We start from the raw sequence: 23002 nt of genomic DNA, 5'->3' as shown, positions 1-23002 counted from the left end.
AGTGGCTGAGCTACTTAGACAAAGGGTGATTTGTTTTCCACTGGGAGCAGAATGGCTGCGGAGAGGACAATACAAGCCTGGGGGCACATTCACAAACTTTTTCTCTTGTTGTCTTGTCAGCTTGTTCCATCTGTCGCCGGCCTTGGTGGAGTTGGGGCCTCTCAACTTGGCTCCCTCAGCTGCCACCTTATGCAATATTTATACTGACCACACTCTCGCCACAATACGGCCACCGGCCTCATTGTGCTGCGAGATGGCATGCTGACCCAGCTGCTGACATTCAGCGCTGGCTGTGGCGAGCATGAACAAGGCACTGGTTTCATAGCCTGTCAGAAATGGCAGGGTTAGACACGATGGAAGTGCTGGGCTCTTCATAAACAGCTATGTGTCTTTTGCTTCACAAAGGTCACAAAGTGACCCCTCAGTCATTTCATCTGCTTTGTTCTTCCTTAAGAGAACATAACACCTTTTAGAATTCTAAGTTTCTGAGTTGATTGTATATCTCTCAGTGCTCGTCCTTTACTATATTTTCATTTCTGAAATTCAGAAGTTATTCCTACAGGGTGTGTAAAGCTTATTTTACTTCTTTACTGGAACTGGCAGATGTTGGTAAAACAAAATGTATGTCTGTGTGCAACATATTTAAAACTTCAGGCATCAGACTTTCTGTGCTTATGGATTGTTGGGGTTTGAGGGACAACTGAGTATGTTTTCTGTGAAGCATTTTAGAAATCAAGGCTCCTGTATGGTTTTTATTCATTGGGATTTGGTTCTGGAAAAGGCTTTTAATCCCACATACATCAGTACATTATCGTTTAAAAAATAATTGCCACAACTTAGCAACTTTAGGTTTGCTGTGGAACCATATTTGATTAACAATGTGAGTGTGAGGAACACTTTAAAGTCTTAAACAACATTTAGGTAATTTACATTTTTATTCATAATATGTGTTAATTGGTGGGTTCGATTCCCGCTCTGGGTGACTGTCTGTGAGGAGTTGGTGTGTTCTCCCCGTGTCCGCGTGGGTTTCCTCTGGGTGCTCCGGTTTACTCCCACAGTCCAAAAACACACGTTGGTAGGTGGATTGGCGACTCAAAAGTGTCCGTAGGTGTGAGTGTGTGTTGCCCTGTGAAGGACTGGCGCCCCCTCCAGGGTGTATTCCCACCTTGCGCCCAATGATTCCAGGTAGGCTCTGGACCCACTGCGGCCCTGAACTGGATAAGCACTTACAGATAATGAATGAATGAATGAATGTGTTAATTGATTTATGAACATGCTTAGCAAACATAAGCACTTTGTAGTGTACAAAATAATGTAGTGGTGGGGGGGTGAAAAACCAAGTAAATTAACATTGATTAACATTTATAATAGCACATCTCATATTCTGAGATTATTAATAAAGTTAAAAGCACTTAACCATGTTATGGTCATTGTCGGTTTTGCCTTGTATAAGCCATCAGTGGCCTCCAGGATAAGAATATTCAAAAGATAAGTGCCAAGGAGAAAGCAATGATACATCTGGATCAGGCTGTTAAGGCTGCTATCAAAGCAGTTGTTGTTGTTGTTGTCTAAGACTAGTGTTAAAGAATAATTTTTTTTCTCCGTTCGATATGTTTAATTAGATTTTTTTAAGCAAACTTTCCATTTACAGAAATAGGGTTCCATTGTGGGAAAAAATTAAGAAACCAAAAGTGTCTCTCCTTTGGATTTACACCATTTCTGATACATTTATTTTTTAAGAATAAGCAACCAATCAGCACCATCATCTCCTGGCCTCCTCCTTCGGTTCCTGTTCCAAACAGTCATTTCTTTAGAGCTTATTTCGTTCTGATTGTGGTGGGTCCTCAAGGCAAACCGTCCTTTTGAGGGAAAATGTCATTTATTTCTTTTCTTTTCTGTTGTGTTTAATTCCATCAGTTTTAACATCGCTTTATTATCAGCTCTCACTCAACTGATGCTAGTGAAAGATACGAAGTCCTCATTCAGGTGATTGAATAGACTTTAGTGTTGCTTTTAAAGGGCTCATCGAATGGAAAACTGAATTAGCTTTATTTAAACAAAGTGAAATATGTTAAAGATATTAAATTTTCAGTTCATCCTCAGTTCTATCTCACAGACTGTGTATGGACAATAAGCTTACGTTTACATTTACAGCATTTAAAATTAAGCCATGAACCAATAGAAATGCTCCAAAAATACTTTTTACTTTGACTTACATTGAAATTTAAGAAGTTTTTTTTTTCCTTCTCCTGTAAAGTTATTATTTTGGAGATGTTTTTCATTGGACAGCGATGATATATAAGTCTTAATGGGAACAAAAGCCAGGAAAATAGCTGTTTACGATAAACATTAAGTCACCGAAATGTCACCTGGACATCTGGGGAAACAAGGGCACACTGTGTCATTGATACAAAGCAACAAATAGCGCCCCTTGTGGCACACGTTGTTAATCATGAGTGAGAGACTGGCTGACTGAATGAATGAGTGATTGTGAGTGTCAGAGAGAGAGAGAGAGAAATCCCTAACTGAAATGTAAGATGTAGGTTTTTAACCATTTGGAGTGTTCTGCGTCTCTATATCCAGTAATCTGTTAAAGTGAAGAATAGTTCTGTGAAATCCAAGCCAAGTGTTTATCTGAATGCCCTCTGTGTTTGGGCTCATGCCGCTGTCCATGGTGCTTGTGCAGTTGCTGGGGCTGTCTGTGGTGCTGAAACTCAGTGGAGTGCAAACTCCTGGAAACATGCTCCTTCTGACTGTTATTCTTTCATCCCCGCCTTTCCATCCTTGGAGATATTCTCAGAAACAATCAGTCTCACCCCATACCTCTGACTCCCGGTCTCAGCCGCGTGCTTAGGACAGTGGAACTTATTTTGTATGTGTGTATATATATTTTTCCTCCCTCTCCTCTTGGCCTTTTGTTTATTGGATTGTGTCTCCGTTTGCGAAGCTTTTGCTCGGCGTCACACAAACTGAAATCATATTGATGTGGCGTGGACGTTCCGTGATTGATTTCAGCTCCAATGCATAACAATAGGATAGCAGGGGGAAAAAAAGAGCCTGCCGCAAAGAGATAAGAATTTAATAGAATTTGTGAAAGGCGAAGGTTGGCTTTTTGAAAATTTCCCCCGCGCGCAGCGTGGAGACAGCAGATAAAGAGTGGCATTTGTGGAGAATATTCTCAAATGGCTTGTAATGAATGGTTGTCATTTTCACTAATGGTTACAAAACAACAAAGCAAAACAACGGTGTGAGCAACATTTGGGAGTCTGTCCAACTTATACTCTTCTCTTAGTAATGGCGGCAGAGTTAGTGGACTGCCTTTTAAAGTCCTTTTATTCATCACTCTGGTTCTGTCAGCTTTACCCCAACTCGGGTCAGCTTTGGACTTTAAGACAAGTTCAACTTAGTTTAGCCAAGAGTTCTCCAAACTCACACTGTTAGTACTGCACACAGTCAGACCTGTGTTACGACTAATGATCATACTTTCAGTTTCAAATCAGTCTAAACAAATACAAACAAACAAACAAACAAATAAATAAATAAATACATCTGCCACTTAATGAGCTTTAGCTTCCTCCTCTTCCTCCTCATTGCTTACCTTGCTATTTTCCAAGTATCCAACAGGAGGAAAACAGTTAAGAAAATGTATTATAGTAATATTAACACGTTTGTTCAGTTCTGAAATATGTGAATCAATAGAAAATGTATATAGACTTTAGATTTGAATTTACTCAAAGCAGTGTAACAAATATCTTTATAAACTGCAGCAGTGTGACATTTTAAATAATTAAGCATTTTCTTATTACTTTACAAGAAAAAAAAGGGTTTACGTTTTTATTTGTAATTTGTTTCAAGTGAAACCGTGAAACAAAATATTTTGATTTGTAAATGTTCATTATTTAATATTAGTATATATAAATATATATAAAGAGTTCCTGGCAGAAGTGGGACAGTCGGAAGTAGGAAGTTTGATATGTTTGTACCCATGAGGAAACGTGCGTGAATCATCTTTAACGTGTCTGAGATGGATGGGCTGTAAATACGTGAATAACAACATGAACGATCAGTGAACTCTGTCGCGGCCATTTTTAAAGCGTTTGCACCAGCAACACAGGGCCCACACCCCCTCTTTGGACTGTAAATGCACGCGTCCGCTGAATTAAAGTCTCACGCCTGCATCCTTTAAAGGGCGCGCGCTGTCGATGCGAACACAGCGCTGGGTGCGCATCAACGCCTTGCCCCAGGAAGAAAAAAAAACAAAAAAACACTGCATTGTGTGAATCAGTGGACAGAACCACTCGGGACTGCGCGCGGGGGGAAGGTTCACATCACACCAGTGACATATGCATGCTTTTGTGGAATATTAAAGATTAATCACCGGGCGTGAAATAAGCGGCTTATGAGGCTGCCTTTAGTGCACACTACCAGACTGTCCGCTACACTTAGAGAGAGAGAGAGAGAGAGAGAGAGAGAGTACACATTAACACACCATCTTTCTGTAAGAGTGGATATTTAAGTTACAAATCTGCGCGTACACGTGGCTGCGAATGAGTGTTTTCAGACAAGTCTTTCCACGCTGTATCTGTGCGCAAACAAGCTTTAGCCTATCGAGAGAGAGAGAGAGATTAGATTTCTCTTGTAGATAAACAAATATTACACTAAACGCTATTGATCTAATATAGTAGATGGAACACCTTGAGTCTAACTCCTATTATATTTGCGCTTCCATGCATTGAGAGAGAGAGAGAGAGAGTATGTGCATGTGTGCGTGCGCTTTATCTACACATGCACAGTGAGTGATAGAGGGGGTACCCAAAAGCCCAGCCCATCTGATGCTGTAGGTTTTTACTACAGCTTCCGTGATGTCATGGCAAAGGGCGGAGGGAGGAGGTGGGCTGGTGATGGGGTGAGGGGGGGGGGAGTAGGGGAGGGTGAGTGTGTGGGGGGGGGTAGGGGCGGGGGGGGGACAATGGCTCATGAGGGAAAGGTAAGTCAATATTACGCTTTCTCGCTGACAAAGGCAAATGAAGCCATGTTTTTCTGCTTACAAACAAGTCACACTGACCGCCCCGCCGTGGAGCCGCGAGCAGCAGCAGCAGCAGCAGAGGCCCGCGCCCTCGCGCACTGTCCAGCGAGTCCATCCGGAGCCCAGCCGAGCCGCAGCAGAGTTTAAGACCTTTTAAACACATCTGTACACGGGATCGTTCGCTCCTGTTTGACAAGCGCTTTAAAAACAAAAAAGCGAGAAACAAACCGAGGACGATCCGCCGAGGCTTTTTTTTTCGGGATTACCCCCATCACTCAGGTAAACACCAGCCTGCGTTTTCTCTCAGCGTTTTGACTTTTAACAACGTCTTTCTAATGTTTGTTTAATGTTTTTTTTTTTATGAAATTGTTATGTTTGCTTTAATGTGAGTGATTATTCTACTCTAAAACATCAATAATCAGCGCGGATGTGATGTTTGTATGAATTCGAAAATATAATCTATTCCATTATCGTACTGTTGACTCGGGAGTGAATTGCGTTGCTGTTTGTCTCTTTTTTCTGACGGACTCTGTACACATTAGAAGACAGACCATTTAAAGCCGTTTTTTTCAGGTTGTAGTTAAACTCTCAAGCTTTTTCGAGCCTCTCTTAACTCACTCGAGATAGTTTAGTCTACTCCTAAAAAAAACTCTCCTGGCTGTAGGACGGCACCTCAGAGATGAAGGCTACCGCGATCTGAGGAGTCCGTGTCGTACTGAACTCTTAAAAGAGACGCTTCTCTGGATGTTGTGCTGATGGTTGATGTAAAAGCTCCGGTCCTGGTGCGGGTGGAGACATGCTCTGGGTTCATGCCTCGGGTTCGTCTCAGAGGAGTGAGGGACAGTTGATGAGGGGGAAAGTGAAGGGGGAAAGATGGTTGTGTGTGTGTGTGTGTGTGTGTGTGTTTGGCGCAGCAGCCGTGTGTTTAGCCTCTGTTTGTAACGCTCTGCTGCGCTGCGTTTGAGCTCTTCGGCAGATCCCTGGCTCGTTCCTGCGTCGGTGTGGGTTTGGTGTCTAACGGGCGCGGCGGTGGAGTAAAGTCATCCAGTCAAAACGACGCTGTGGCTGACGACGATGATTCACTTAATGCAGCTCCTTTAGAGTCTCGTAGCGAAGCCTTCTCCAGAGTTACTTCTCCATATGGTCGCGCGTAATTAAGGTCGAACAATGGGCGTAGTACCGGACTCCCGGCCGAGCGCGCGGATGGCGAGGAAGAAGGTGGTGGTGGGGGGGGCGGGGGGTAGAGTGGTAGGAGGGGTGGCCAATATATATATATTTTTTTTTATATTTTTTTTTCCCCGCAGCGGAAAGCAGAGATGCTCTCTTTTAAATGTCAACCGCCCCTGGTGAGATGCGCCAGAGAAAGTCATGAGATATGAAGTAAGAGCAGTGTCGGTCACTCTTAGTATCTCTCTCTCTCTCTCTCTCTAGTCAGAGGTTCACGCTTTCAGCACGTAGCGCTCCTCCTATTTTTATCCACCCCCACCACCCCATCGCGCGCTCTCATGTTTTCATCGCGACATGTTCTGCTAGGGGATCACATCAAAACCACCTGCAAACCAAGATGGTGGTCGCGATCTTTCCGCTCAAAGTTACTTGATGCCCGAGTGGAGGGGTGTGTGTGTGTGTTTGGAGAGAGAGAGGAGGAGGAGGAGGAGGGGGGAATCTATAAAATCCAGCTGCTGATTCCTGTTTATTAGTTCAGTATTCACCCGCAGCTCATAAGAAACAGATCAGAATTCAACCCTGACGTGTCCTCACTCTAATTACCACACTGCTGTCCGCCCTTATCCTTACAGCCCTCAGAGCACTGATGTAGCCACTGCACTGTTCAAATGGTGCTATGAATTTACTGAATCAGGTGCATTGCATCAGAGCAGTCTTTTTAAAAGTAAGTGAAGCTAACAATTGGGTTTTGTTTTTATTTGTTTATTTATTTTTGCTTATTTTCAGTTTTCGCTTCAAGTTAGTAATGTTTGTCCTGTAAAGTTCCAACCTGGACATTTTCTTTATTGAGCTGTTGTACACTTTCAAAGTTTATTGCTCCATAAGACAACACAGAACACAGAATACGACAATTGCAGAATGTTGTTGGGTGGTTGGTGGATACTGATAGTATTTCATTTGGCACCTCACCTCCTTTAAAACCAATCACCTGCTTTCCACAGTCCTATATGTTTATTTATTTATTTCTCTTTCATCCATGCGCTTGTAAACAAGCTTTTTTCAATAACTTTTTTTTTGGCTCTGATTGCATCTGTGTGCGGAAATTGTGCTGAAACGTAACGATGGCACTTCTGCGTTTAATAAATGGGGAGGGTGTTGAGTGTGGGGGGGTTGCTGGGTGCCATCTGTTTTGTGTTTTCTAATATCCTCACAATTCTGGCACATTTGGTGTTTGTAAACCTATGGCTGAAAATTGTTTTCCATAGGATTCATTAAGAAACGAGGCCAGCAGATGGTTCACTTTGACAAAGTGTTGCATTGATGTTAAAATATGAAGCTTTTGACGGACACGTTTGTTTGATCATTCAAACCGCGGGGCGAAGCTGTTTGGTTAGACTCGTGATTACAGCATATCAGAGTTTCTTCTACCGTGTGTGTAATGGGAAAAGCCAGACTCGTGGAGGTGCGCTACAGACGATGGCAGCAGGTGCCGTGGGGCCTGGAGAACTGGGGAGGGCAATAAACTTGTCCCATAGACCAGCTGGGCCAAATTGGGCTCTTATCATTCAGTGCACACCCACAGAAAAGCCGCACAGAGAAGGCCACAGGGGTCAGGGTCGCCCCCGCCATTAAGGAAGAAAAGAGCTATTCGGTATGGGCTGCAGGCCTTGAGGTGCATGCTTCGATTGATCAGCAGCATTGGACATATTTCTTTGTCTCCTTTTGCTATGAAAAGCCAGATATTACATCCTGTCCGTATATTCCAAAATATATAAGACTCAATGCTTTTATTCGTTTCCTTGTATTCCAGTAAGTTTGTGGAGGACTGGAGTGTCTCTCCACTTAGACGCCTCGGGACAGGTGTTCTTGAACCTCCAACGACAAAGCTTTCCACAGCCAGAGGGATTCACTGCAGTTCAAAAAGCAGCCTTTTAAAAGTGTTTTTTATTTTATTTTTTTATACCTGGACATTAAAAGAGCAGTGGCAGAATGAGCTGCCGTCCTTCCACTGCTTGTGGATCTAATATAAGTGTTCATCCCTCTCAAAGGCCTTTAGGTATTTATCTTAATATTATTTATTTATTACTTAAACCTGAAGAAGAGTCTTTTTTATATATTTTTTTTTCTCCACTAACCTTCAGTAGCTTGCCATTTATTGACTTCCATTTACCTGACTGAATATTTTGCTGCTGTCCATTCATCCTGAAGCTGTGGTGTTCAAATGATGTAGTAAACTAAAAATCCTCAAAAATGAAGCTATGTTTTTAATTGGACAGTGAAAAATATTCAGCATTACAGTCCATTTATTAAATCTGTGTTATCATAGTTCAGTAAAAAGTGTTTGTTTTTGCATTAAATCTGGCAACAGTTCTAAATATATGAAGCGCACTCTTATTTATTATTATTATTATTATTATTATGAACGGAATAAGCACGTTACCACAAGCCTTTTTGATGTTTTGCTTTATTTTAAAAGCTTCCTCAATGTCTCAATTTAATCATATAAAGTTACTGCTAAATCCTGCTTAACTGGAGATGGGTGTGCAGCTGCGTGGCCCTTCGGATTACGGTTACCGCATCCTCCCTTGTTTAATCTAAACTATGGATTTAAGTCCGTCAGAACTCACTGTAACCAGACAGCGCACAACAACACTGCTGACACTGGGCTGGGAACACGGTTCTCTGAGATAGTTTCATTCACACCAATCAAGACTTTTTTTTTTCCCCAGCTGTATGAATGGCCCAGAGAGTAAGCTAATGCCGATCTAACGATCAAGGTTATGTTTAATTAATGTCCTGTTGGTTCTGGCCTGAGAAGTGTGGTGTAACTCAGGGCTCTGTAGTAGACAAGTGGAATTATTTCCCCCTGAGAGCTGGGAAACTGTGGACTCTACTTTCTCTAACAAGGCTGCGGGGGTTTATCGGTGTGATTTAAAAGAGATGTTCTGTGCTCCACAGTTTTGTTTATCTGGCTGGAAATGGAGAGAGAGTGCGAGCGAGGGAGCAGTTGGGGGCGGGATGGGGATGCACAGTAGTGCTGTTATAGTCACTTTTTGTGAGGGAAGCTGAAAGTTGAAAAATAAGCGTTTTGTTCTGTGTGTGTGTGTGTGTGTGTGTGTGTGTGTGTGTGTGTGTGTGTAAAAGGCTTTGGAGTTACTTTTCCTGACAATGCCCTACAGCTCCCTTCCTCAGATGATTGGCATCCTGCCTGTCTTTTTTTTTTTTTTTTCATTACTATTGCTCTGCAGATTTCTCAAAGAAGCCAAATCTGATCTGCCTGCTTTGTTTACTCTGCACTCACTGAAAGAGTAGGGCAGACGTTAGGGATGGACAGAGGGAAAGACATGGAGGAGAAAGAAATGTTTAACAAGCCCCTCATTTACTGACAGCAAACTCTTTCTCTCAGGGCAAAGTCTCTCTCGCTCTCTCTCTCTCTGAGAGGTGTGTTTCAGTTTCCAGGCTTAGACAGCTGGGAGCACACTCTCAGGAAAAAAAAAACGACAGATTGAGTGAGAGGAGGAGAGAGGAAGTTGTGAGAGGATACAGTCCAGCTAAGGAGACTGAACACGGGGAAAGGCTGCCTGTAGAGTAATTATAAGGCCTGTATACCTTATAATAATTGCTTAAAAATGTATTATTGCTTTAGTGCATGATGCTTTCTGATTGGTGCCCTGCCCAGGGTGTGTTCATGTCCTGTGCCAAATAATTCTGGGTATAGGCTCTGGATCCACAGTGATCCTAATCAGGAATGACAGTTACAGAGTAACTAATAATAATAATAATAATAATAATATTAGCCATTAAGAATATGGACAAATAAGGGAATATATATATTGTTTTTAGGCACTCGTGTAACATTTTATCACTGTATAATGTTCACAAACTTTCTTTTTATTATTTGTAAAGGGTCGTCTAACGTATGAAAGCTTTACACGGTTCGTGTTCAGTTTGATGAAGCTGTGGCTGACAGTGTTAAACAAGGAGGAATATGAGGCAGCCCCCAAATACACACCCTTAGATCCAGCTGATACACACTGATCCAAGCTCAGTGATGAATGGGATGATCTTTAATATGAACACTGTGTGCTGAATGCCCCGGCAGTGCATTCTGGGGGATTTCTTTCTTTTTTTTTTTTTCCCCCATCAGGTTTTATCAGGACACTCTTTTATTACTGAAACTTGCATGTCTATCAATCCAGCAGTGTGGCAGAGGCTATTACCCTGATGAAAAAAAAAACAGACCAGCAGGGAGGGGGAGGGGCTCTGATTTATGGTGGATTCATTATTTACTGACTTCTTGTCCCTCCCCCCAGTACCCCCGACCTGCCCCCCACTCACAACACCCTCTTCTGTCAGTCCCCATCTCTTACACGTAGCACTAAAAGCTCCCAGTAAAAAATGCACATGTTTGATTGATTCTAATGGCAGACTGACAGAGGTACAGCTACTTTAGCATGCATGCATGTGTGTAAAATGTGATGTATGTTTCTGCCATACTCTCCGTTAATAGAAACACACAAGTTGCATATATGAGCACTCGCACCTGCTTCATCAAGCTCCTCGTCTTTAACACTGCCTCCGTTTGCGTAGTCCTCATTCTGCAGCATCAAATTTATTTCTGTTTACTTTCATTTGAGCTTTTTTTTTTTTTTTGGTAAATCAAGGATGTCAGCATGTTAGCTATCTCTGCCAGATCAGGCTTTTGTTTGCCAGCTGGCTACTGGCTTGCTAACATAGTAGCTTAACCGTTCTCCCATGTATCAGTATTACTTAAATGAGCAATATGTCATTTTACCAACAAACATATGCAAACAGTGCTTGAGTAACTATTTATAATTTGTACGTCTTCTATAAACTACAACCAAAATGTGAGCACGTTTATTTTGCATACGGCAGGAGCCCCACATGGGACGGCCATCTTTAATGCAGAATAGGTAAGGTACAGAATCTCTGACACATTCAGGCCACTAGGTGTCTGTATAATGAATCATTGGAGGAGATGACTGATCACTCCTTTAAGTAACAGCAGGAGGTGGAAATGATGGCTGGTGAAGTCACTGTGTACCTAGAGTGACAGTGTTTAAGCTTGTTTTTTTTAATTTGTATTCTATGAATTATAATTGTTTATTAATAATATAATATCGTATTAATATATTAAGCACCATATACAGATAAACAGGTTCGCTCAAACTTATTTAACTAACCCAAACTGATTAAAAGAAAGGAAAGGAAGGGAGTCAAATATAAAATTACAATCAGTTACGTAATATTCTCAAAGCATAATTAAGTTGCTGTTCTCCATTGTTTAAAAATAAATGTTTGCCTATGCAGTCTCAAATTATGTAGTATTTCATTCACATTATGTATTCCCCGTAGATGCTGTTGGAGCAGTAGTTTTAAACCAGTTCACAGTTGTGCACTTAATTGCTGCTGCAAGTAAAACTTGAAAAAATATAGATCTAGTGCCTGTTATTAAATCCCTGGGAAACAGCTCTCAGCAGTGACACTACAAGCTCTTTCAGAAATATTCTCCCAAAACTTCTCCAGTTTCACACATGTTCAAAAGGTGATTAAACAAAATTCAAGTGAGTTATCCACAATTCATCCAGCAGCTGCTTGACCTGAGAGAATGTCCTAATGGGTGTTTGTGGTGTTCTAAATATCTAACTGTAAGCTTCCATTCGAATCCTGTCCAGTTTCTAGAACAAATCATTAAATGACATTCCAAACAAGTATTTTCTCTCAAGACCTCTCAGCAGTAATTTGGTTTTATTTAATACACCGGGGTAATTGTTGCTCCATTGATTTAAGAGTTTGATCTTCCTTGGTGTGTCACATAATTGTATATTTCTAAGTTACTGCTTTTGAAGATTAGGGTGTAGAAGGTGATATTATCAAAAAGTTCACTCTTACTAAGAAAGCCTAATTTGTAAGTATCTGAAGAAGTCTGTTTCAGGAGTCGGAGTCTTGTCTAATATAGACAAAGGACCTGAGAATTTTATATTCAAATAAGCAGGTGTAAGTGAGGCCCTGTCTAAAAGGTTCTAAAATACTGAGTCTACAGCAGAGAGAAATACTATGTAAGAAATTGCTTTTTTTGTGTCCTGGCCTTCCCCCTACCTGATGCTGAGTGTAATGCAAATCAAGCTCTCTGTCTCTCTCTCTCTCTCTCTCTCTCTCTCTCTCTCTCTCTCTCTCTTTCTCTCTGCAGTGTTTGCTAAACTTTTCTTTTGAAAGTTGAGCCTGGGGTTTGTGTGTAATCTAATAAAATGATGTTGACTACATGATAAATGCTATGCAACTCATAATATACACCAGGCTGTGTTATTACTAGTATAAAGTGTAATTTTGGTGGCACTCTTCAATCATCAGAAAACCACTTATTATCAGAATCAGTGTCTAACTTTAAGAAGTGTGCTAATCCGGCTAAAGTTAGCAGGTGTTACCACTGGGCCTCATTCATCAGTAACTCTCAACAACCTGATTATAACACTGTCCTCAAAAACACATCTCACTAACAACCACAGCAACTCGTCCAGAAACTGCAGCAACATGCTTTTACTTACTAGTTCAGCAAGAAGAATGCGTCTGTCTTGTGTAGTTTCTCTCTCAGTTCCCTCCACTGAGTACAATAAGTCCATTATTAACTCTTGTACTTCCGCTCTCACTCTCTCTCTTTCTCCTCCTTGGTCCCTCTGACAAGAAAAAATCCTCTGCCATAATGTCTGTACCAGGATTTCTCCCCACCGTGATTCTCAAGTTGCACATAGTTTCATTTTTAGAGCAGTGAGAGAGGCGCTGTTCTCCCTTTTACAGGTCAGAGGAGCATCACAGTCCTTTAGAAGCTGTAATTTTAAGGTAAAATTACTACACAGAGTTCCTTTAAAGACGAGTGAGTGGTAAGGAGGTTGTTTTTGTTTGTTTTGTTTTTTTTGTATATTTCTCCAAACTAGGATTATATTCTTTGTGGAGGTGTTTAGAATTGGATCCTGGGTGTTTACCCTGCCATGCAAAAGGACAGAACATACAGTCTAACATAAGGAAGGTCAGTTTTAGAATTGGAATTGAATACCATTGGAACAAACAGAATAGTCCGCATAGCTGCTTTCACAGGCCATAAGATGCAAGACAGCTTACTTTACACTGATACGCAGCCCTTGACTTCACAATGCTGCTTCTTATGACTCTTCATTCGTTGTAGATCTTCACTTTCACAACTTACTGCAGCTCTCACTCATCCAGGATGTTAGCGGAATGCACTGATGTGGTCAGTTTAAATCACGCTGTCATATTGAGATGCTGTGTTCTTTTGAGAAGTCCTGCTCTCTGTGTGTCAGGAAGGTTTGTGTTTCCAAAGCTGAAGCTGCACTTTTCATACAAAGCTGTTTGACTTTAGCTGGACAGGTGATGGCAGGATCTGGCATGTCACTGCTGAATCATTCCTTTAGAACGGACCCAGCGTTATACCTCTGCTTAGCTCAATGTTCCCAATGCAAGCGCTGATACTAATCTTAACCTTGATCTTTTTTCTTTCTTTCTTTTTTCTTTCTGCTCTCCCTCTCTCTCTCTCTCTCACTCTCTCGCTCTCTCTCTCTCTGTAACAGAGAATGAGTATCGGGGGGAGCTCCTGAGCCAGCGCTGGACGCGAGGAGACAAGATTAGCCGCTGCCGGCCTTCTCTCAGACCACACAGACAACCATTCAAAGTGAGTCCCATGGGGATTTGATTGCATTCAGCCACAAGAGCATTCTCGCAGCACAAGTCACACTCACGTTCATTTCAGTGTTACTGGATGGTGCTCCGTAGCTGGTGCATACCAGCATTCAGAGTCCACTGATGAACGAGGCCTGCACACACAAACACAGGCCTTTGAACACAGTGCTAGCATTCATGTCAGCTGACCGCCTGCCGGCCGGACTAGGCCTGACATTTGCTCTGACTGACTGACTGACTCCTAATGTTGAAACGCGCATGCTCGAATAGGAACTGTTAATTCAGCCGTATTTCACAGAGAGAACTTATGGTGGTGCCACTACACCACTTCACTGTCTGTTGTTAGTTCAGCCATATTTCACATTCCATTTCGTGAACTAAATTTGGAAACGTTCGGCAGTGACAGAGGTCCTCTTTTCCCTGGACAAGTTCTCTTTTTGGGACCTAAAAAAATTAGTGTCCAGGTGTTCAAGGGGTCAGAGAGTTGAGAGCTGAATTGGGACACGGTCGCACCACTTCAGCGCTGTAGGTCCACCATCCACCACGGTGCAGCTCAGTGTTTTAGCCTTTTGTTTTCTACTATATATTTAACAAACAGAAAGTCATCTTGTCTGTCCCTATAACCACACAAATACACAGACACATCTCACCGTTATTGACTTTCTGACGAGTAAATTACATCTGCACAGCTTTTGTTTAACTTTAGACGAAAATGGGCAAAATCTCCAGATTATTAAAGTCTGATCACCAGTGCGAGGTGTTACTCGAGCGAGTCTGTGAATTAGTCACGGCACAGTTTTATCAGTCAGACCCTTATAGAAATGTAAGTTACTAATAAATATCCAGTTCCCAGCGATGCCCTGTTCCTTTATCAAGTATAGATCACTTGGTTGATAAAATGTTAAGGTGCTTGGTTTTAGAAATGTTCAAAAACAAGTAATAAACTCATTTTATAGTTTTATAGTTATTACTGAAAACAAAGACATTGATATGAAGAACCAAAGCTTCTCCAGACCTTCCAATGACAAGGTTATGTATTTTGGTTTTTCCTGTTTTTGAAATGCCAGAAAAACCTCTGTGACAACGGCTATGTTGCTAATGGCGGTCCGACTAAACTAGGCTTGTCTGGTTTCTCTTTGCTCTTGTTGATATGTGTGAGCAAACTTTATTCTCAGGCCAGAATGTTGAGCATTTTTACATTTTATGGTGTTTGGCAGACGAACTTATCCACAGTTACTTAATTTGGGCAAAAAGGTGGTGTACCTTTGGTGTTCCTGTACACTCTACAGTAACACTTGGGTGTCCGATTCTGCCATACCAGCGCAACACACACTAACACACCACCACCATGTCAGTGTCACTGCAGCTCTGGGAATGATCCACCACACAAAATGCAGCTGATAAAATGGAGTGGAGTGTAGAAACAGGGTCAATATTTGGATGCATTGGCTCATCTGTGTTTAATGTATTCTACATGATAAGGGGCCATTGCGGTTTTGGCTGTCCTGCACTCTCCCAAATTTCATTTTCAGAGACTTCTTGCATTATTTTGGGGGGAGAATAGGAGAGGTTTGAAAGTGGGTATGTCCTTGAGCTGCTTTTGTTTGCTCTCTTTTCATCAGCATAAAAGACACCCTCTCCCCTCCTCTCTCTCTACCCTTCTCTCTCTCTCTCTCTCTCTCTCATTTTTTTTTTACTCTCTCCTGTTTCCTCCCCACCCTCTCACTATACCACTTCTGCTTAGGTGTGTGTTTTGTCCTCTGAGTGGTGCCTCACATTTTTTTCATTCACATGCTTTTCTTTTTTGGAAAAGCCTGTTTTTGTGCAGCCTTCCATCTCTTTCATTGCAGTAATAGGAATCTCATTGGAGAGGTGTGGATGGGGAACATAGGGGTGGAAGGTGAGAGAGAGAGAGAGAGAGAGAGAGTTTAAACACACTTTCCTCATGGGCCTAGTAAATGTTCTTTTTACTTCACCTCTGATGGAGAGGATTCATCTGAAGTGATTGATTTATCGATCAGATTTGATATGTTTAAAGGTTTGCTGGTGCAAGCACGGCTTTTAAAAGCGTCCAATTAGATAATGCCACACTTCGAGAGATCAGCAGCATCTCATAAGCGGCAGAGGATCCAGTGCCATGTGTGTTCAGCTTATGTTAAGTGCAAGTGAAAGGGTTTAAGCACAGTATGTTCTCCCCATGGAAAAAAAATAAATAAAAAAAGCATATAAATGCATATTCAATACAGTGCAGATACGCATGCTAACACGTTTCTGTATGTTATATATTTGATGTGTTTGTCAATATGTGTGCATAAATTTGTACACATACTGTGCTGAAGTTAATTTTTTGACTATATGTAAAAAAGGAAAGCCAAAGTAACAAAATAAAACCCTGCAGTTTCTAATTAATGAAAAACAATTAACAAATTAATGTTAGCTCTTTCTCAGGAACTATCATTAACCACCCTAGAGTCCAGACCTCAGCGTCACTGAATGTGCTTGTGATTGTGACAAGTGAGAATTCAACAAACACAGACGACAGAAATGTGCAGAAGTTTCAAGAAGTATGGGAGCTGTAGTAAAGGCAATGGGTGAAACTGCTTTTCAAAAACAAATAATTACACTTAACAGGAACGCCACAAGTCCAGCACTAAAGCATGGATGAATTACTGCATACATGAGCGCACACAAACACACACATGCACTGTTGTATATACTGCCATCTTGCAGGTAATACACACTCCCATACACAAACATAACCCCAACTGCATGTCAGTCAGACCCCGAGTACTTCCATTAAATCCCCTCGTCCTCTGTCATTGATAGACAGGAAGGATGGATCTCCTTGGCGACGGCATTGGACTCCTGTAATTGTCCGTCACTGTCCACAGGTAATTTCCTAGCCGTCAGTCGCCCTGTCACTCGGACGCCGGTTGCTGAGCAGCGCCGGGGTTTGGCACCCCTCGTGTAAACGGGGGGCGAGGAATAAAAGGCTCATTTATTCACACCAGGGGAGGAGAGGTGACCTTCTTTGTGGAGTCATTGCCCCCAGCCAGCAATTTACATAGAGCTGTCAGACCGGAGAGAGAAAGGCAGCGCGCAAGCCCGGCCACCCGCCTATACGGAGAGCGCGGAGGGACATAATTAATAATGCAGCACACACAGCCTGCAGGGAGGCACGCACCTCCCCTTACTCTAACTAATAAAAACCTACAGCTTTTATTCTACACTTTGTGTAGAATTCATGATCTTCCTCTCACTGGTCCACTCTGTCAGGTTGTATCTCTCTCGCACTCTCTCACTCACCTTCTCTCCATCAGCCTTCTGTTGCTCTCTCTCTCTCTTTCGCTCTCTCTCTTTCGCTCTCTGTTCTGCTCAGTCAGTGTATCTGTCTCTCTCACACTGTCGAGATCTCAGTGCTTCTCAAACCTCTCTCCATGTATCACTTGCTCTTTCACACTCTATTCCTCTTGCTTCTTCTGTATATCTATCGCTCACTCTTATATGATTCAGTGCATGTCATACCTATCACACTCTTTCTTCCTCATGGCACACCAGTTTTCAGCATCTGTTACTCTCTCTCTCTTTCTATCTCTCTATCAATCTCTCTTTCTCACTGTTCATTTCTCTTACATTTTTTTCTGCATGTTTCTATAATCACTTTCTCACTCATTTGATCTCATTGCTCTCTTGTATCTTACAGACTCTCTTCCCTCTCTTGATCCATTTCTCTCTCTCTTCTTCTTCTCCTTCTTCTTCTTCTTCTGTGTTAATATACATTCACCGGCCAAAGGCTGTAATTAAAGACTTAGACGAAGGACAGGTTTGAACATTTATAAAGGGGTAAAAAGGGCCTTTGAAAGAGATATAGGATGAAGCAGATGAAGCGGAGCAGGTTCATACAGAGGCTGTATGTTTCTGACAGGCTCCTTATTCTTTCTTTTTTTTTCTTTTTTTTTTGCAACAGTACAAATTTAATGAGGTGGAATTTGAAAAAGGAAGAGGGGGTGAATATGAACTCTGATGTGTTTTACCTATTTGAAAGGAATGCGCGTGTAGCTATGGTTACGCAAACATGAAAGCAACACGGGTCTCTATTACTGCGTGCACGATTCATGTGACGACTATCCGCTAAAGAGGGGAAGGGTAAGAAGGAGAGAAAAAGAGAGAAGAGAGCAAAAAAAAAAAAAAAGGAGAGAGAGAAACAGAGCCCAGTATCATTAAGAGGACAAGAAGGATGTGGGCTCATCTGCTCCTGCCCTTTGTGTTTTGGGGTTGGTGGCACATTTCAGGAACACAGAGAGGATTCACAGAGTCCATTGATGAATGAGGCATGTATCTACAAACACAGGCCTTCGGACACAGTGCCAACATTCATGTCAGCTGGCCTTTTGGATGTGTGTGAACCAACTTTTTTTTTTCCTCAAGCCCGAAAGTTGAGTGTTATTAATATATATATATAACATAATAAATATTACTTCTATGACATTTGGGAGATGACCTTATCCACGCTTATTTAATTTATTTAAATCATAGCACTATTACCCAGGACCCTGGTGTGGTGTGGTGTGTCTGCTCAGGCTGGGAATCGAATGCAGTGTGAAGGTGTGAGGTGCCAATAGGAATTCTAACCCATGTTTCACCCCAGCACTGTCAGAATACTAAAACCTTTCTAAAAATCCATAATCTTACACTTATTTTGGTAGCGCTTCATATTTCAAACACATTGCATGAAGCAAGCTGTGAATATACTACAAACAAGTTGCAAAAACTGTGATGTTTACTGCTTGCTATCGAAGAAAAACTGTTTGCTTTCCGTTGGACACTTGCAGTCACTGCTGTAAAGCTGTTATCAAAACAAAGCTTCCATTTTCTAATAACAGCCATTTCTATTAACTTGATAACTCATCTTTGCTTCAAAATAGAAACAAAAAAAAGTAAAAGAAACCCGTGTTATGTAACATCTTCACAGGGTGGGAAGTCACTGGGTGGGTGGTGTCAATGCAGGGTGCGATGTGCAAGTAGCCTCTGATTACTGTTTAGTAATAAAGCATTTAAAGGATTAATATTTTAGCAAGATCAAAAAAAAACACTTGATTAACCACTTTGTGAGTCTCTGAGAGTTATTCTAGACCCCACCCCCTCCACCCCACACCACCTTTGTGTAGCGTCTCTGGTGAGAACCTCCAGGCTCAGACTGGAGAGAACAAAGCTGGCTTGTTACTCCCAAGGCTTTGAGAGTGTCTTCATATTTGTGTCTGTGTGTGAAAGGAAGAGAGAGATGGCCGTCACTGCACCTGTAAACCCGGATACGAGCAACACACACACCCACACACACACTCTTGCAAACCAAACACAACCAACTTTTTATCCCCACGCGCGCTGCCCGCACAACGCCCTCATTTATCCCTCCCTGTGAAAAAGTCTGCTATCAGCAGGAAGTGCTTCTGCCAAATAGAAAGAGAGGGGTAGGGGGAGAGAGGGAAGAAAGGGAAAGAGGAGAAAGAGGATGAGGGAAAGAGAAACTCCTGTGTTTAACTCCACTGTGCCCCTGCCAGGTTTAGGGGCCTTCTTCCAACCAAACTGCTAAGTGGAGTTCAGATGCAGGGTCAAAGGGAGTGAGGGAGGGGGGTTAAACACGTTTGTGTTAAGGCCATTTGATTTCCAGCTCACTCGGGTAATCAAGGCTAATGGCACTATTGTGTCTTAAAAACAGCCAATAGCTTTAAATTGAGAGCTCATTCTACTCCTTCTTGTGTGTGTTGTGTGTGTGTGTGTGTGTGTGTGTGTGAGAGAGAGAGAGAGAGAGAGAGAGAAACAGGGTTTGACACCTGCTCCTTTGTGCCAGAAAGCGACAGTCTAGTGCAGGAGGCAGCACTCGGGCCCTATGAGAGAGGAATTACAGTGATTTGGAGTGACTGTTTGTATTATTGTTAGCCCTATGCTTATTATTAGTGTTATAATTACCACTCACACGTCCCATGGGGCCTCGGTCACGAATGGCCTCCACTCTCCTACCCCACAGATGCCCTGCAGTCCCCCTCCCAAATAAAAAAAAAAAAAGCACTGGCTAATCATATTGATTGTTCAGGTGCAGCAAATTGCAGGGTGATGAAGTGATGGAGAGCAAAAAAAGACAGTGGTGTAGCAGTTTTTTCACCTCTGTAGTATTACATTATTTATTTTATTTTAGTATTTTTTCCCCTATCTTTTGTAGGAGAGCATTTTTCTTTTTATGTCTATCATTCCTTTAATTATATAAGATTGTACTCTGTTTTTGCCTTTAAATTTATTTTTCAAAAATTCATTGTTTATCTCTGATTTCTCTCTCTCTCTCTCTCTCTCTCTCTCTCTCTCTCTCTCTCTCTCTCTCTCTCTCTCTCTCTCTCTCTCTCTTGCTCTCCTGCTCTAATTCATTATTTCTTTCCCTCAAGAGAGAGTTGAAAGGTGAAGGTTAAGATGAGGTGATCAGATAAGCCACTATTGTGTCCTACAAAAATAACAGAGAGAATGATCTTGCCAGAAATGGAGTGGTAAATATTTCAGGTGGTGAGAGGTGTCGTTATTTCTACAATGTAATCTGCCGTTTTTAACTGTGGGTATTTCTGTTTGGTCCTATGTAATGCCAGAGCTAAAAGGCTGCCATTAGATTTAGTTTATACAAAAGCATAACAGTAAGGGTTACATGTGTCAGAGTACGTTCTCACTATGCAAATGTTTGCGGACACCTGCTCATGTAAGTTTTATTCTGAGATAAAGTGTATTAATGGTTGTTATTTTTTCCCTATTTTAGAGAATGCTAGTAATAGTGTATTTGATGTTATTGTAATTTTTGTGTATTCTCCCCTTCTTGGTGAAAACGTGACAGTTCCTTTCTCTCTTTGTGACAGATGAGTTTGGAAATCGATGACAAGCGGGCACGCACACGGTCCAAGGGAGGAAGAAGTAAGTCCCTCTCTGGTTCTTTCTCTTGCTTTCTCTCTCTCTCTCTCTCTCCTCTATCAGGCTCTAGAGTCATCACTTCTGCTGGTCAGCTAAGCACCGTTTCTGCCGGTCAGCTAAGCATCAGTTTTCAGCTCTATTCAAATGGCTCCTGCTTGCTGACCTTCTAGACCAAGCCTGCTGTGGATTGTGTAACAGTGAGAAGGTTCAGTAAAGGATTTATGGCAGAGCACAGTGTAGAGCGCAGGCAGAGAGATAACATGATGAAAGATTCCGAAATGCAATGCTACATCACCAAGCAGCAAACAATATGAAATGATGTTCAGCTTTGAAATCCTACTTGCCTCCCCTTTGAGCTGTTGCCCCATATCAAAACCTGTCTTAATGAAAAGTTCTAAAATGCTGTTTTAATCTGAAGAGCTACATTATACAGTGCATATGCTATTTTTATTTTACTTCTGCTGCTGCTATGTTCATCATGTTATTCTCAAAGGTATTGATTTTTTTTTCTTAAAAAGGTTATGTTTACAGCTGATGACGCAAATTCACTTTAGATTTCACTTTTTCATTTGACTGCAACAATTAATCGCTGGTTTCCTGCTGAAGGCTGCACATAGCTGCACACTTTAGGCCTCGTCAAACCTGGATGTTTTGGCTGAATCAGTTGTTCTCAGGGTGTGTGTGCTTGTGTTTTTCCTGCTAATGCAGTCATGTATGTTTCTGCATGTGCTCTCCAGGGATCTCTGTGAGTTCTTGAGTTATTGATTGTAGTTTCCTGTGGTTATTTGCACTCAGGCCTTTTCTGCTTTTCATTTTTTTTTTACTCTACTCATTGTCTCTTTTCTCTGCAGCTCCCACTGAGATTGTAGGACAAGAGCTGAGGTAAGACAGATTGGTCTTGTGTTGTTACATTCAAGTCTGTGTTAAACTACTGACCCAACCCTTCATTACAAAGGGTTTTTTTGTCACATGACCAGTGATATATGTAGAGGTTTAGTGAAATAAAGGGGACCAATCTGAAAAGCCTTTGACTCCCATGGTCCATGAAATTTATCCATGACCGTAAGACTTACTGTTTACTTTTGTTCTATTACTAAATTATCCAAAGGGTTTTAAGTTTCATATTAATTTGTAATAAGAGTAAGTTAATAATAATGAAAACTCATTCCCTTGTTAACAATATCATAAATCTCATTTCTGACAAATCTATGTTCACTTAAAGTTCAAATATTTTTGTTACATTTGGCTAAAATACTGATTGCTGTCTGTATTGCAATAAGACTTGATTTGAGACTGATAAGCATTACTGTGAGGAGTTGGTGTGTTCTCCCCGTGTCCACGTGGGTTTCCTCCGGGTGCTCCGGTTTCCTCCCACAGTCCAAAAACACACGTTGGTAGGTGGATTGGCGACTCGAAATTATGTGAATGTGTGTGTGTGTCTGTGTTGCCCTGTGAAGGACTGGCGCCCCCTCCAGGGTGTATTCCCGCCTTGCGCCCAATGATTCCAGGTAGGCTCTGGACCCACTGCGACCCTGAACTGGATAAGGGTTACAGATAATGAATGAATGAATGAATGAATGAATGATAAGCATTAGAAACACAAGTTTTAGTCATTTTTTCAGGGGTGTTCGTTGGAATATATACCTTGTGTGCCATTTTATCTTACTGATCCAAAAGGTTGCCTTCTTGCCCTGAATGATAGTTTATGCCTATAGTAATTTCATCATCTTATTGAAGAGCAACATGAACCTGTGCATTTAAGAATTAAATTCTGAATGCACTGGCCAAAACAGAGACGACTTTTCATATAATGTCCAATTGTTTATATATGAAATTCTGAATGGAAATTTCCCCTACAATATGATTTGGTTTTATGTGGTTCATAATGTTGACCTTGTCAGATTCATCTACCGTTCTTGAATGTATTTTATATTTTTAACACAGTAACCAATGCAGGCTGAAATGGCTCAGTCAAGCAGCTCATATAGCTCTGACACTTCATGCTCCCATTTCTCATTTCACAGTCAAGCATACCGTGAAGTTTACGAGGCTGCGATTTACAGCCTTATCCAGCAGCATCAGGGTCACTTGTATTGCAGGATTCCATGTTTTCTTACATGCCTTAAACACTTACGTGATTTCAACCTTTAAACT

At 41.6% G+C, this 23002-nt stretch overlaps 1 protein-coding gene across 2 annotated transcripts in view; it reads left to right on the top strand.

Annotated features, from left to right (window-relative positions):
• The window catches only part of myt1b (myelin transcription factor 1b), a 46529-nt gene that overhangs the window by 778 nt on the left and 22749 nt on the right, over positions 1–23002 (top strand). The window contains exons 1-4 of one of the 2 annotated variants that reach the window (XM_066670466.1): positions 5293–5305; positions 13798–13898; positions 20797–20851; positions 21700–21730. In XM_066670466.1, the coding sequence (XP_066526563.1) occupies positions 20797–20851; positions 21700–21730 (86 nt within the window). In that variant the 5' untranslated portion in view covers positions 5293–5305; positions 13798–13898. Of the gene's footprint in view, positions 1–5292; positions 5306–13797; positions 13899–20796; positions 20852–21699; positions 21731–23002 lie in introns of those variants that run through there. The other variant, XM_066670465.1, reaches the window with a different exon arrangement.

Source organism: Hoplias malabaricus, chromosome 5, assembly GCF_029633855.1.
Source record: "Hoplias malabaricus isolate fHopMal1 chromosome 5, fHopMal1.hap1, whole genome shotgun sequence".
Classification (NCBI taxonomy): domain Eukaryota; kingdom Metazoa; phylum Chordata; class Actinopteri; order Characiformes; family Erythrinidae; genus Hoplias; species Hoplias malabaricus.
The sequence above is the reverse complement of the archived record's forward strand: the minus strand, read 5'-3'. Positions and strand labels throughout refer to the sequence as shown.